A 14,082-nucleotide genomic window follows, 5' to 3' on the forward strand; every position below is an offset into this window, starting at 1 on the left:
ACTACTATCATGTTCGAGAGCTGAGATTTTAGCTGGTATTCTTTTTCATGCTGTAATACCCTATCATCAAATATTTTGCTCTGCTATATGGCAGGATATTTGCATAATAGGATGATACTAATCACTCTCCCAAGTTACTATTGAATTTTTTTATGCACACATAATTTGGTAAGAATTGGATTTGGGTGAATTTTTTTGTCAAAAACACGTAAACCCGTGGGCTTAAAATTTTAACTGTTTTTTTAATCTAAAAATTTACATTGACTAATATTCATCAAAATTTCAGTATGTGTTGGGTGGTCAAGACTAACAATGTGGTTTGATTCATATTTTCCTATAATGATCAAGGGCTGAGATTGTACCTGTTTTTTAATTATATTGAAATACACTATCCTCAAATAATTTGCTGTGCTTCATCGTAGGATATGTACATAATAAGATGTATCTAATCACTTTCCCAAGTTACTATTGAGTTTCCTAATGTGGATTATGAATCTGGTGAGAATTTGGGGCAGGTTTCTGCCAAAAAAACATAAACCTTACCATTTTGAATGTTTTTTTTGAACAAAAAAATTGATGTTTTCTGATCGTCATCAAAATTGCAGTATATGTTAGGGGGTCAACAATAAGTTTGAGTGTTTTTTTTTTGTTTGGTTTTTATTTTACCAAAAAATGCTCTCCCATCCATTTTACTTTCAAATGTTTGCTCCCTGGACAATAAACTGGACTACATACGACTCGAACACAGTACACGGCAAGAGTTTAGAAACTGCTGTGTCTTTGTTTTCACAGAGACGTGACTCAGTGAGTTCCTGAATTGAACTGTACCAAGCACAATACACTTGCACAATCAACTGTATGGACTGAACTAATCTACACCAAAAACACTCTTCTAATATACATCCATCTATATAGCACCATTCATATCAAACTGTTGACATGCTGTTTTTGCACACTGTTTTGCTCTTTGCACATGCTGTCTTGCACAATTGCAGTCAATTGCTGTTTTGCAAAATACAAAAAGGTTGGCCCTTTTTGTCAAGTCTGGAGGTTAGGAACAAACCAATAAGGCACTGGAATGTGGGCCGGCACCCCATGCAGGTTAAAGGGAAGAACCCGGTGGGCTCAGGGTAAGACCCACCTGCCAGTAGCACCTTGCTAAAATCTAGGGTGAAAATAAACAAAGCCATCCCCCGGCACTCCACGAGGTCCTCCACTCAGGGGAGCGGATAGCTGTCGAATTCCGAGATCTAGTTCAGCCTCCGGAAGTCATTACAGAGGCAGATGCTTCCTTTGGGATGGGGCGTTCGGTTATAAGCCCTTTTCTGGGCACGCTAAGCCTCCTTCAGGTGCTCTTTCACAATCAGCCCCATGCAGTTGATACGTGCTTGCATTTCCTGGACAAAGTCGATGCTGGATCTAAATGGTTAGAGTTGTTATTCCCAAGCCTCCTGGGCCATGTCCAGCAGTCCCCAAGGTCGCAGTATGCAGTTGTTAGTACCTACCAAGAGGTTCAAGGAAGGGAAACTTGGAAAACAAATAAGGGGAACTGATAACAGATGCAATTATATGAGTGGGGAGTGAAGGCTAGCCTGTTTGATAGAATCCCACAGAAGAGCTACTGTACCACAAATAGCTGAAAAGGTCAATACTGGACCATGCTAACCCTTGTCAACTGCTGAAAGCGCCTGCAATCGGCATGAAAGCATCAGAACTGAACTAAGGAGCAGTGGAAGAAGGTGGTCCGATCTGATGAATGACATTTTCTTTTTCATCATGAGAATGTCCAGGTATGTGCCTGTGTAACCTGGTAAAGAAATGGCACCAGGATGCATTATGGGAAGAAGGCAAGCAAGTTAGCAGCTTGCACCTTGTGGTTAATTGTTTTTATTCTGATGAATAGATTTTCTTATTTTATTATTTTCTTGTTTTGAGAAAATTCCCCTTTTTCCTGAAACATGTTTTCAACTGCTGTTTCATAAATTGTAATGAAGATCAAGTGAATACATAAATCATTAGATCAAGACATCACTGCTTACTTCTTGTGAATTTTGTCACATAAGGGGATCTAATCATCTGACTGCACCCAACTACTCTCACTGACGGGGTAAAGACAACTTGGTTTTGTAGACAAAAGCAAAGTAATAAGAATATTTTTTTCATGTTTTTATAAAACCAGCTCAGCCTGACAAGATACCAGATGCTACAAAGAGTAGCAACAAAAGAAAGCAAAAGAAAATAACACAATATTATTGCAATTAGAAAATGTCAATCCTATTGATTAATTTAATCACTTATTAAAGAAGATGGAAAATAATGCTTTAGATAAAATAATTTTGTATTTTGGCAGCTTATAATCTTCGAAGTTTTTCTGATGAAACCTGGAGTATATTTGGGAAATAATTAGCTATAATTCTCACTAAAACAGAATCTTAAAATAGCTCATGTATCCACAAACAGCTCCATGTCTTGAGAAGGATTTGCTGCAGCCATTTTGCAGGCTTACAGGCAAAAACAACAATGCTTTCAAATAGCAGCTAGATGAATAACACTAAATAACAGAATACAACAACCTATACTTGATACGTGATTACTTTCACACGTAGTCTTTCGACCTGAAAGTGAGCAGAAACAGGAGGAGGATCTAATTATCATGAGTTCATAATTACAGTTGTTTTTGTATTTAATTAATTAATCAACACTCAAAGTTCACACAAGCAAAACACATTTTCTAACATTTAGCTACTATTCAAAATGAACATGAAATTATTTTTGGAGAAAAAATATCTTTGAACAAAAAAGTGAACAAAAATGTCTATATAGATATGTAATTGCATTTTCTGCACACGGCTCTGTGCTGCTCAGCTTTATGCTGAAACGATTCATTATCTTACAGTATGACAGTATTGTACAAAAGCAGGGAACTTCTCTTTTCTTTGCTGCACAAATGTTTCCACGGTTTCTACAATTAGTTTGTAAATGGTTTTGCACGGTTCTTGTACGGATTTTGTCTTTTACTTTGGCGCCTCCTGCTGGAACCTGATTGCACTGCATGCATATTTTTGGTCGATGTTTTGTTGCTCTCTCTATATAAATCACAGATAAGGTAAAATATCAAACCTCAATGCAGCATAGGTGCAATAAATATATAAACTTATGCAACAATTTCCCCGTTCCTTTCACATTAGTTGGAATATAAATATCCATCCCACTTATATCCTTAGGAACTAAACCGGGTTACATATGTAGCCCATGAGAAGCTGTGTCAGGGCTGACGCTATGGGAAATGCTTCTGTAAGGAAGTTGTGTCTTGAAGCCGCCTTCAAGCCGCCTTCAAGCCGCCTTCACACTGCACACGACAAACGATGATAAGAATTATTAAAAAGTATTAATATAAACTTTAGTCATTTTTAAACTTTATCAAAAACAATCTTTTTGTTTTAAATACATTGTTATTGATAAAAAAAAAAGTAATAAATTATTAATATTATTTATATTGTATTATTTTTAATGTTGTTCCCATGTTTCCTCAAAAATTATTCGCGGTCTTTCTGGATTGCATTGATTGTTTGTACTCCTAACTTCATTCACCATGATAAATGGAGGGAGAATACAGGCTAATTAAGTTTGCAAACATTTAGCACATTTTGCAAAATACAACACCCCTGAAAGACCGACAATCTCGGCAACACGCTTCCATGCTTCATTTTTCCTGTAAGCATCTCTGTATGATTCAAGAGTTGGATCATAAAGTAACGGGTGTTCGGAGACCGCGAGAATCACGCTTCTCTCCTATGTTGACGTCTACACGATCATATTGCACATTCCGTGCGACTGTCACTAGGGGGCGAAATCAGACAGTCGTGTCTTTTTGTCGTGTGCAGTGTGAAGGCGGCTGTGTGCACACACGCCAATTTAATGTCTCGGGTAGGACACGTGATGAAGTGATTACGCTCCAGAAAGTCCATATAAGGGCATCTACGTCACACTACTCCAGCTTCTATTTATTTTTTATTTTTTTACTCCAGCTTCTATTTGTCTGAAGGAGGCGCGAGGAGACGCCCGGGTTGTGGCCAGCAATTTACATTTACATTTACATTTACATTTACATTTACATTTACAGACCTTGTGAAGTGCTGTTTACTCAGCTACATGACCCAGTAGCCTTAGCTAGCACACTTGGGTGTCTCCTCAGGCAGCACGTGGAGAAGATGATGGAGATTTTGGAGAACCTTTGAGCAATGTCTTTCCCTCTACACAAATCCTCATTTCTTCCTTTGTTACATTTCATATTTCTTCTTTTCCCTCATTTCTTTTCTATACATTGCTCAAGCTCTCCACACGTAAGTATAAATTAATTTTATTTTTTATCTTTGATTAATCCTGATATTTAAAAATACCCTTTTTATACCTACAGGTCTGTCCAGCAAAGCCAGGAACGAAGGATTAGTTTTAATGTCCCTCATTAAGCCTCCCTTATTAATCTATTCCTTTGTCCTTATTCCTGTTTATATAGTTTAACAGATGTAAATACAATTGTTGTAAATAAACGCATAGCTATTTAGTGTTATTAATAGTTAGATATAGTTATTTATACTTATAGTTATTTATAGTTATAGTTTATATATAGTTTACTTTAATAAATGTTTGCATTTTCTTCTGTTACAGTCTCAGTCTGATTATTTTTAGTCATCAGTATATTTATATCATTTCCTTTTAAAAAGCAACACAACACAAAATAAATGTATCACTGATATATAAAGCATTTTTTAAAGAAATACAGAATAATTGAATTGTATAGTAAAATGACAAATACATTTTTAATTTAAGATATAGAAATGATATAACTCAATTCATTTATAGTGTAGGAAAGTTTATTTGATATCCCAAACTGTAGAAAGATCTGTAGCATTTGGGGATTTGCACATTATAATTTGAGCCTCCAGATGACAGTTGTATATAAACAGTCTGAGATTTTCAGATAATAGTCTGCAGAATTAACTGTAGAGGTCCAAAAATGTGGGAGATTACACAATTTACACCAAATTACAGCAATGTAGTACATCAATTATTATGCTGTTATGCTGAACTCACAAGGTTTTTAAGAAGAAATTTTTTATAATATCAGTAGTCTTTAGAGTGATCTCCAATAAATTTAAATAAATTACATTACTTCAAAGTTGAAAAAAATTGAAGTTTGTTAGATGTTTAAAATTCAGAGTAAGCCATATTGTCTTTCAGTCATTCCAAAACATACTGTTAGTGAAACACTGGATTTAAATTAGAAGTCTGCAGGGCGTAGCATCATGCACTTTATTAAGATTTAATTTGGACCTTGTAGAAATAAAAAAGAAATGAATTGAAAATCCTAATCCTTACATCGTCATAAAAGTTGATTTAGTACATATTGTGCATGTGTACGGTTCAACTACATGTACAACTACATTTTCACCCTGTGACTGTGCAGGATTCCTTCAGGTTCTCTGGTCTCAAGACTGATGAGTTTCTGTAGAACATTCTTTTGTTTCTGGCCATTTTGAGACTGTAATCAAACTGATACAAACAGATACTGCTAGTATAATTGCACAAGGGTTTCCTAATGATGAGTGAACATTTACCCGATGTACTATAACACCAGATCACAGGAGTTGCTGGTAATCTAAAATGGACGTTTGATACCTGTGTAGATAATCTAGTAAAAATACATGGGCCAATGTCGAATAAATGACAGCAAAATGACAACAGCAATAGACAGAGAAGAAGAAAGAAAAGTGCAAGCCGAGTGCTGCATCACTGCAGAGGGGAACACAAAACTCAACTTTGTTTTACAAGAGAACTCTTGCATGATTACATGATAAATCAAATGAATTCTGAAGTCTAAAGAGTTTTATTTATCTGTGTTCAGCAGCAGCTTTAATCAAACTGATCGAAGTTTGGATTGTACTGTATTTTTATAGTATTACTGCGTTTTACTTTGCCTGCTTGGTGTCTGGTGTCTGCTGGGAAAATCTGTAAAACTATATTGAACCCCAGTTATTTTGTTTATAACAGTTGTGACTGCTTCTAACACTAAGTTAGCTAAATTTCCTACTGGATACCGAATGGACATTATACAATTTATACTAAGTAAGAAATATTAGCAAAAATAAAATGTGATGCTGGAGAAAGGATAGTTTTATGTTTAGTTTATTTAACATGATTAGTCTGAATAGCATGCATGATTAAATAATGTTGCTTAGTGATTATACATTTGTTAACTGATATCTAAATTTATATTTGCTCAGTGTTTTATACAGTAGGCTAGTTTATGACTAAGAATGCACTCAAAGTTAGGCATTAATTGGTGTGTAGATTGCATATTCAATGAAATTAGGTGTTCAAGAAGGTGAAAAGTAGTAGTTCAAGAAGGTGAATGGTTAATGATGAACCCACAGAACAGTTCTTCCAGGGGATTTATGAAAAAAGGCTATTGATTGTAGCCAAATCAATGTCACTCGCTGTCCGAAGTTTCATTGTACATGTCTCTGAAAGATAAAATTAGCTGATAAGATACAGCAGATGATCCAGATTCTGTGCTCTAGTAAGCTGTCTTACTTGTGTTGCTTAATCAATATATATAATTTACATGAATTGTTCAGGGACAGATGTATGTACTTACTCAATGTTATTCATCTGCTCCTTTAATTGTTTCACAGCATCGTGGATTTGCTTAGCTTTTTCTCTCAAACATGAGCTAGCATCTGTCTCATGTTTGCCTTCATACAGTTTCTGACAGTTGTCAATGAGATCAGGAAGTGTGAACACTATGCCAAGGGCTCCACCTGCAAACTGAAAATAAGTGGTATATATATTAAGTGATATATGTATATATATATATATATATATATATATATATATATATATATATATATATATATATATAGCAAACCATGTCTTTATGTTTTGTTTACAGGGGCATTGTGAAACAATAATGCTATGTTTACTTGTGGCAAGAGCTTTTGGAAGACCCCCCATATTGGTATGATGGTCAGGTGTATACATACATTTGGCAGTGTTTAGTAATTTTTTTATGTAGTATGACAAAGTAATACATTTTTTCCTCAAAAAGTAAACGATACAGAAACAATGTGGGAAGAATAGGTACATCCTAAAATTTTGCAATGTAGAACTGTCTTATAATTTGAAGTAATGTTGTCTAAATGACTTTAGCAGTTCCTCAGATTGTTTAGAGAAATTTTGACCTGCTTTCTTTTACAAAATTGCTTCACTTCAATGATGTTTTAGAGAATTTGTGCACATCTCCTATAAGAGATGCAGCATCACAATGGGGTTAAGTTCTGAACTTTGACTTGGCCATTCCAACACTTTTTTTTCTCTTCTTGAGCGATTTATATGTTGATTTGCTGGTGTGCTATGGATCATCTTGTTACACGACCTATTTAAGGCCCAGCTAAAAGTACTAGACAAATGGCCTCTTATTTGTCTCAAGAATATTTAGGTATACAGCTGAGTTCATCAGTGTCTCAATGACTACAAGTTTCCCAGGACCTGTAGCTGCAAAACAAGCAAATCCTCATGCCATCTCCACTACCAGGTTTGACAGTTTGTATATGAGGTGTTTGTGGTGAAGTGCTTTGTTTTTTCTAAGCATGCTAATGTTAAATGGTCTGACCTTAGACTGCATTTGCTGGGAAGCCCACTCCTGGGAAACTTATCAACTGCCTTGAAATCTCTACATTTTTATAATCTGTTGTAGATTGTACAACAATTGTCTTGTCACAATTGAATGGTGACTTTCAAATTCATTGTCGATGGCTTTATAACCCTTACCAGATTAATGAGCAGCAAAAATAACTTATTTGAAGTCAGGGTTGGTGTCCTTTCTGAGTGCCCCAGAACACCTAAAGTTCTGCTTGTACATTTCATTAGTAACACCTGGCTGCTTATTGATCTCTTAATAACTGTGGAAGTAGGAAGGATGTACTTGTTTCCCATAAGGTTTATGAATGTGTTTGGGGAAGAAATGACTAAATATTGAAATATGTTGTGTTTTTATGGTAACCTGAGGTTATTTTTTGTTTATAGTCTTCTTTGTTTATAGCTATTGTTATTTAGGACTTGATTAAAAAACAACATGGAATTGAAAGTGTAATTTATTTTTTCCATTACTGTATGTATATAGATAATATCCATATTTGTGTCTAAGACCTGTAAAAGACCTGTGTGTGTCTTTTATATCTATGAAAAAAAATACCTGGCTTGTTCCCTTCAACACAGTTTTTAGTGCAAGAGACGTTCCTTCTTTAGTCGCCAAAAATACAGAAGTCTTTGCTCCTTCTGTTACTGCTTTTGTTGCTGCATAATTTGCTCCTTTTTGTACTGCTGTTTTTGCTGCATATTTTGCTCCTTTTGTTGCTGCTTTTTTGGCCACGGCTTTCAGGATTGTTTCTGTGATTTTCCTCCCCAATTCATCAGACGACATGCTTGTAAGGTCTTGAATCTCACTCACTTTTTTCCAAATCTCTTCAATTTCACTAGCGATTCTTTCTGCATTTTTCATTGCTTCATTGGATTTCCATATTTCAATAACCGTACACGTAACACTGGTTGCAGTGCCAGTCAAAACCGCAGCACCTGCTGCCGTTGCCAGAAAGGGTATGGCCACTCCTGCAGTAAAAAAAGCAATGCCTGCTCCAATTAGGGTAGCAGACCCAAGCACAGTTGCTGTGTTTCCCACACATTTGCCTTTAGTCATAGTTTTAGTCATCTCCTCCAAATCTTTGGCAAAATCCATGAGATGATTTGCAAATTGCTCCTGCTTCTCAATTAAAAGGAACAGATCATCACACCGTTTGTCTTTCACATCCATAGTAGAAGAGAAAATGGAAGAACTGGAATATAAAAAAATACAATTAGGATTATTTCAAAAATTCTGAAAGTGTCAACTTGCATAATCTCTTACATTTAAAACTAGAAAGTGATCACATTGTTCCACAGTAGCAAGAAATTAAGTTCCTCTTCATCAACTGTGACAAATGAAGGCATTATGATTTATAAGACTGTGACAATATTACAGCTAGACACCATCCACAAATCTGTGATCTATTGCAATGGATATCATATACACTTTCAACAACACAGGAGAATACTTTTGTTGAGTAAGCTAGTAATTTAGTACATGTCACATCATTTAGCCCTATAGGACCCAACTTATGCACTGTATCCAGATGATGGACTACAGAACTTGTGCAGAAAAGTGAGCTCACACAGGCAATGTGTACTAGGGGCTTATGCATTCAGGAGCAAGGATGTGGTAAGGTATTTTACATTTTACAAATTCAAGTCTTTTAAATGAATGTGTTGATTATAATAATTGTACCACAGTGCAGTTGAATTTTCAAACCAGACGCTGTTGATTCATTTTCTATAGCAACATGGATCTGAATATTTACAACTGTGACATAAATGATTTTATAATAATGGAATTTGAAGTTGAATCAGGTCCACAAGCCCACCATGATAGTCTTGCTTGAAGATAGAGATAGCAACAGTTTTTATAGCCCGCCAATGCTGTTATTCTCCACCAGCTGCACAAGTTCAGAGTCGACTTCATAACAGGACACTTCCATAAGTAGTTTACCATCCTATAATTAGTTATTAAAGACCGTCAATAGTGGAATTTGTGAAATATATTGTGATTTGCTATGTACTACGTTTATTTTGGGATAAACTGGAATGCTGACTGCACACCAGTGTTCTTAAACTGCATCAGAGCTCTAACTAATGCTCTAGTAGCTAAATGAGCACAAATCCCCAAAGCCAAGCTCCAACAAAAGGCCTTCCCAGAGCTGTGAAGTGTTTTATAACAGGTAAGGGGGAAGTCTATAATGGGATGTTTAATGAGCAACATGGGTGTGAGTTGTCAGGGGTCTGCATACTGTTGGTACTATGTATCTCTAAGGTACATCTCTAGCAGAAATGCCATAAATAGCCTTGCATCTGTCCTTCAAAGTTTGTAGTATAATTTTTTTGCAGTTTTTTAAAAATTATTTATTTGTTTGTTTGTTTGTTTATTTGTTTGTTTATAATAATAATAATAATAATAATAATAATAATAATAATAATAATAATAATAATAATAATAATACTTGCAGTAATAATAATTGTTCTTGCTTATATTACAATCTCTTTTCATGTATAATTCCAATAATAATAATAATAATAATAATAATAATAATAATAATAATAATAATAATAATAAACATTTCATTTGAATCTAATTGGATGCAGCTATTAAAACAAACTATTTGCTGTTGCTGTATTTCTGACAAGTGAAAGAAACAGTTTTATGAGTTTGTTTTCAGCCCTGCTTAGTGAGTTTAATTATGTGCTGTGTGAAACCATAGAGCCTCCCTTTTAGATATGTAACCTCACAGTGCACAGAGCAAACAGAGGATCAAAAACAACTTAAAAGTTGTTAAGTTTTCAGGAAACTTAAATCTTATTGATCAATTTAATAATGTATTTAGGAAGACAAAAATAATATTCCAGCTAGTGAAAAAAACTGAAGATTTTAGCTGGTGTTTTTTGCCTTAAATGTAAAAAGATTTCTTTTCATTTCTTTTTTGAAAAGAAGAAATAAACTATGAATTAATATTATTAACTATTAACAGTAACTCTACAATAACTAACTTCCAAAATTTTACGTGTTTCAAAACGGTGTTGAATCACAAAGGTGTTGAATCGCTGGCATATACTGTAGGCAGCAAGTTTGAGAGACAATTTCTTAAAGATACCTTGTCTTTTAAAAGATAAGTGTCTAGTATTTGGGAAAAGTTGGCAGATTATTCTCACTAAAAAAAATTATGCTTAAGCTAAAAAAATAATTGAAAATAGCTTGTTTGTCAAGAAACTGCCCACTTTCCTCTTTAATACTATCTACACCCATTTTACAGGCTTGCTCATTCTCTGGACTGTATGTAAAAAAAGTGCTTCAGCCAGATGAAAGAAACTCATAATATAGCAAATTATACTTGAACATACCTTCACACACACAATTCTATGCTGGAAAGAAATTTCCAGATCTGTGCCATTATTTAATGAAAATGGAAAACAGACTTACATGATGAAGGGATGTAGAGGTGATTACTGCTCAGAGGAGGCTGAAGTAACTGACTGAGTTGTACTTTCATTTTTCATGACTTATTAGTAACCTTTTATACATGATCCATGACCATGACCCGTGTTTCATTGGCTGCTTCATCTAATGACATCATAATTACAGTTGTTTTTTTTTTTTTTTTTTAACAATTATTTACATATTATATACAATTATTCTGTTTTTACAATTACTTACAATCTATTTAAACAATTTTACAGTTCACACAAGAAAAACTCTGGGTATATTTTTCACATACTTAGGTACTATTTTCAGAACTATGAAATATAAATAAAAATAAAATTATAATAATAACAAAATATAGATAGATAGATAGATAGATAGATAGATAGATAGATAGATAGATAGATAGATAGATAGATAGAAATTAATATACAAATTTAACACGCAAAGAGACAATATTTTGAGTACATATGCACTCACTAGATTTAGTGGGAAACTAAACTAAATGAGTTATTTAGGAAAGAACTGCTTATTTCAAACTCTAACAGAGGATGTTCAGTATGTTAATTTATCATGCTAAGTTTTTTGCACAAAATAAAACAGGTTAATAGCCAAGCACCTGGGTGAGAATCCATTAATAATCCCTATTAATATTCTGTGAAGGGCATGTTTGGAGGCTGGCTCCATCAGTTTGAAAAAAATGAATAGATGAATTTGTCTGTTGTGACATTAAGCATTCAGATGAGGAACCTAATATTGATGGTGGGTTTGCTAGGGTTTCTGAAGTTTAGGAGATTGAGGAATTAAAACCACCCAATCTGTGGACAGATCCTTCTGAAGATACTGTTTAACTGTGGGACTAACGTGGGAACTTTGGACTACTGATCGAGTTCAAAAGAGCGTGATCATCGAACAAGCTCATTTTCTATCAATGGTGAACTAAGCAGTACATATTTACAACTTAATAACTGGTACTTGAGCTAATTCAGATTTCTGTGAGATATTGAATCATTCAGAATGCCTTCCTTCCTCTGGAATGAGACACAGTATAACATGCAGCAGCTGATATGTTGTTGCTGCTGCTAATTCTGACACAGTACCGCTACTTTACACATTACACATTACAACACAGAACACATATACAAAAAAATCCCTTGCCTTATATTGTTAATTCATTCCAAGACTCACAACTTAAGTCGAAAAACAATTTAAGTCAAATAAACCCTTTTAAAAACAGCCTAGACCCCTAAATAAACCTACACAAGCAATCCAACAAATTTGCAAATAAATATATCTTTTAATTGATGCTAATGTAAAGACTAACCAGACATTCCACTACACAATGAACTGGACTTATCCACAGGACAAGCTAAATATTTGCCATACGTCAGCAGAATATGGGATGAATAGTAAAAAACCCAAAGTGGATTTCCAGTAATTGGTGGCTTCAAACAGAAAGCATACGTTTTGTCCAAAAAAAATGTAACTGTGATACGAAAGTGAAAATATATTAAATGAAAGCAGAAGTGCAAAATTGTTGACTAAAAAAGGCAAATAAATCGATTTAATTCAAACGCTGACACAGGAAAGAAACTCATAGCAAATGGCTTAGTAGTTTTCAACTCACAGTTTGGTACAACATTAGTGTATGGTTAAACATAGCTATAGCAGAATAAGAAAAAATAATGATTTTGTTTTTTGTTCATTTTCTCAGAGTTTATTTTAAATTTAAATTGTTCACTGTCCCATCTGTTTGGCTGGTTTTATTAAAGAGGTTTTAGATCAGAATCATTCATTCTCACACTTTCTCCCACTCAATGAAATGATCAAATGAACTAAACTTGAACTACAAACACGAATTTATTCATTTTCATTTATGTGAACTAAACTTTGAGCTAGTTCTTGTGTGAACTTGCACAACATTGAATTGTGGCATAGAAGTCACACAGTTAAATTATTGAAATGTTTGTCCACTGTACTGTATAGCATTGTCTAAAATGAGCATGTGTGGTGTACAATGTACAGAGAAATGCCTCTTCAGCTTCCCGATAATGAATCATCATAGAAAACAAAAGTAAAAAACAGGGGAAGTTTGTCCTTGTAAGCCTGTCTTCACTTCCCTCATTCTTACATCTTCAGATCGGGTCAGGCACGTGATAGTGTTTCCCATGCCATTCAAACATGTCTGTAGCCTCCAGGAAGGTTTAGAACTGGGAGCAGTTTTAGCATTTTTTTCTGTTGATTTGGCTTGGTGCTGAGCCTGACAAAATTTCTCTGATATCAAACAATGGGCAGAGAGAGTACACAGAGTGATGTGAATATGTGTGATTGTGTGTTGAAAATAAAAGTGCTGAAACAAGCTAGGGAAAGTAAAAAAGAAGGAACTTTAGTCATTTCATGCCTGCCTCCCTTTCCGTCTTTCTCAAACCTTCTGAGCTGATATAGAGGAAGAGATTGAAAAATCCCTGCAGAGACAGTGACTAAATACAAAACTCAAGTTTACTGAGATCACCAGGGAGTTTTTATAATAAAGATGTAGTAGTCAGCGTAACTGATAAGCCTAAACGGACATTGAGGTTAATGTGGTTACACTGGTTTACTGGAGGTTTGGCAAGTTTACTATAAAAAAGGATTATCTTCATTACAGAAGATGGATCTATCATGACGTGTCTTTGTTTGGCACATGTTTATTGGAATATATAACTGGTATAAATAAATTATAAATTGCTACAGTACTTACATTGTAATGGTGTTTTCTTACTTTTTTAACATTTTTGTTTCAATTTGTTGACAGTGAATTTTACAAAAGATCGAGTATAAATTTGGATTCAAAAATTAAACACCAGTCTATAAAAGAATAAGTATAAGTAACCACACCCATAGGTAAGAGGTCTTTTATGCATTAGCCTTTTAGCATAATATTCATTCAATTTTCTTGAATCAAACACTTGGTGTCGTTT

General features: G+C 34.4%; 1 protein-coding gene across 1 annotated transcript; it reads right to left on the bottom strand.

Moving 5' to 3' along the window:
- Positions 1-5,205: 5,205 nt before the first annotated feature.
- LOC132852281 (uncharacterized) lies at positions 5,206-11,178 on the bottom strand. The gene is made up of 4 exons (XM_060879381.1): positions 11,123-11,178; positions 8,255-8,891; positions 6,659-6,828; positions 5,206-6,524 (listed from the first exon to the last, which is right to left on the bottom strand). The coding sequence occupies exons 2-4, from the start codon at positions 8,867-8,869 to the stop codon at positions 6,491-6,493; spliced, it is 819 nt and encodes a 272-aa protein (XP_060735364.1). The 5' UTR covers positions 8,870-8,891; positions 11,123-11,178; the 3' UTR covers positions 5,206-6,490.
- Positions 11,179-14,082: the final 2,904 nt, after the last annotated feature.

The sequence above is a fragment of the Tachysurus vachellii genome, chromosome 10, assembly GCF_030014155.1.
Source record: "Tachysurus vachellii isolate PV-2020 chromosome 10, HZAU_Pvac_v1, whole genome shotgun sequence".
Taxonomy (NCBI): domain Eukaryota; kingdom Metazoa; phylum Chordata; class Actinopteri; order Siluriformes; family Bagridae; genus Tachysurus; species Tachysurus vachellii.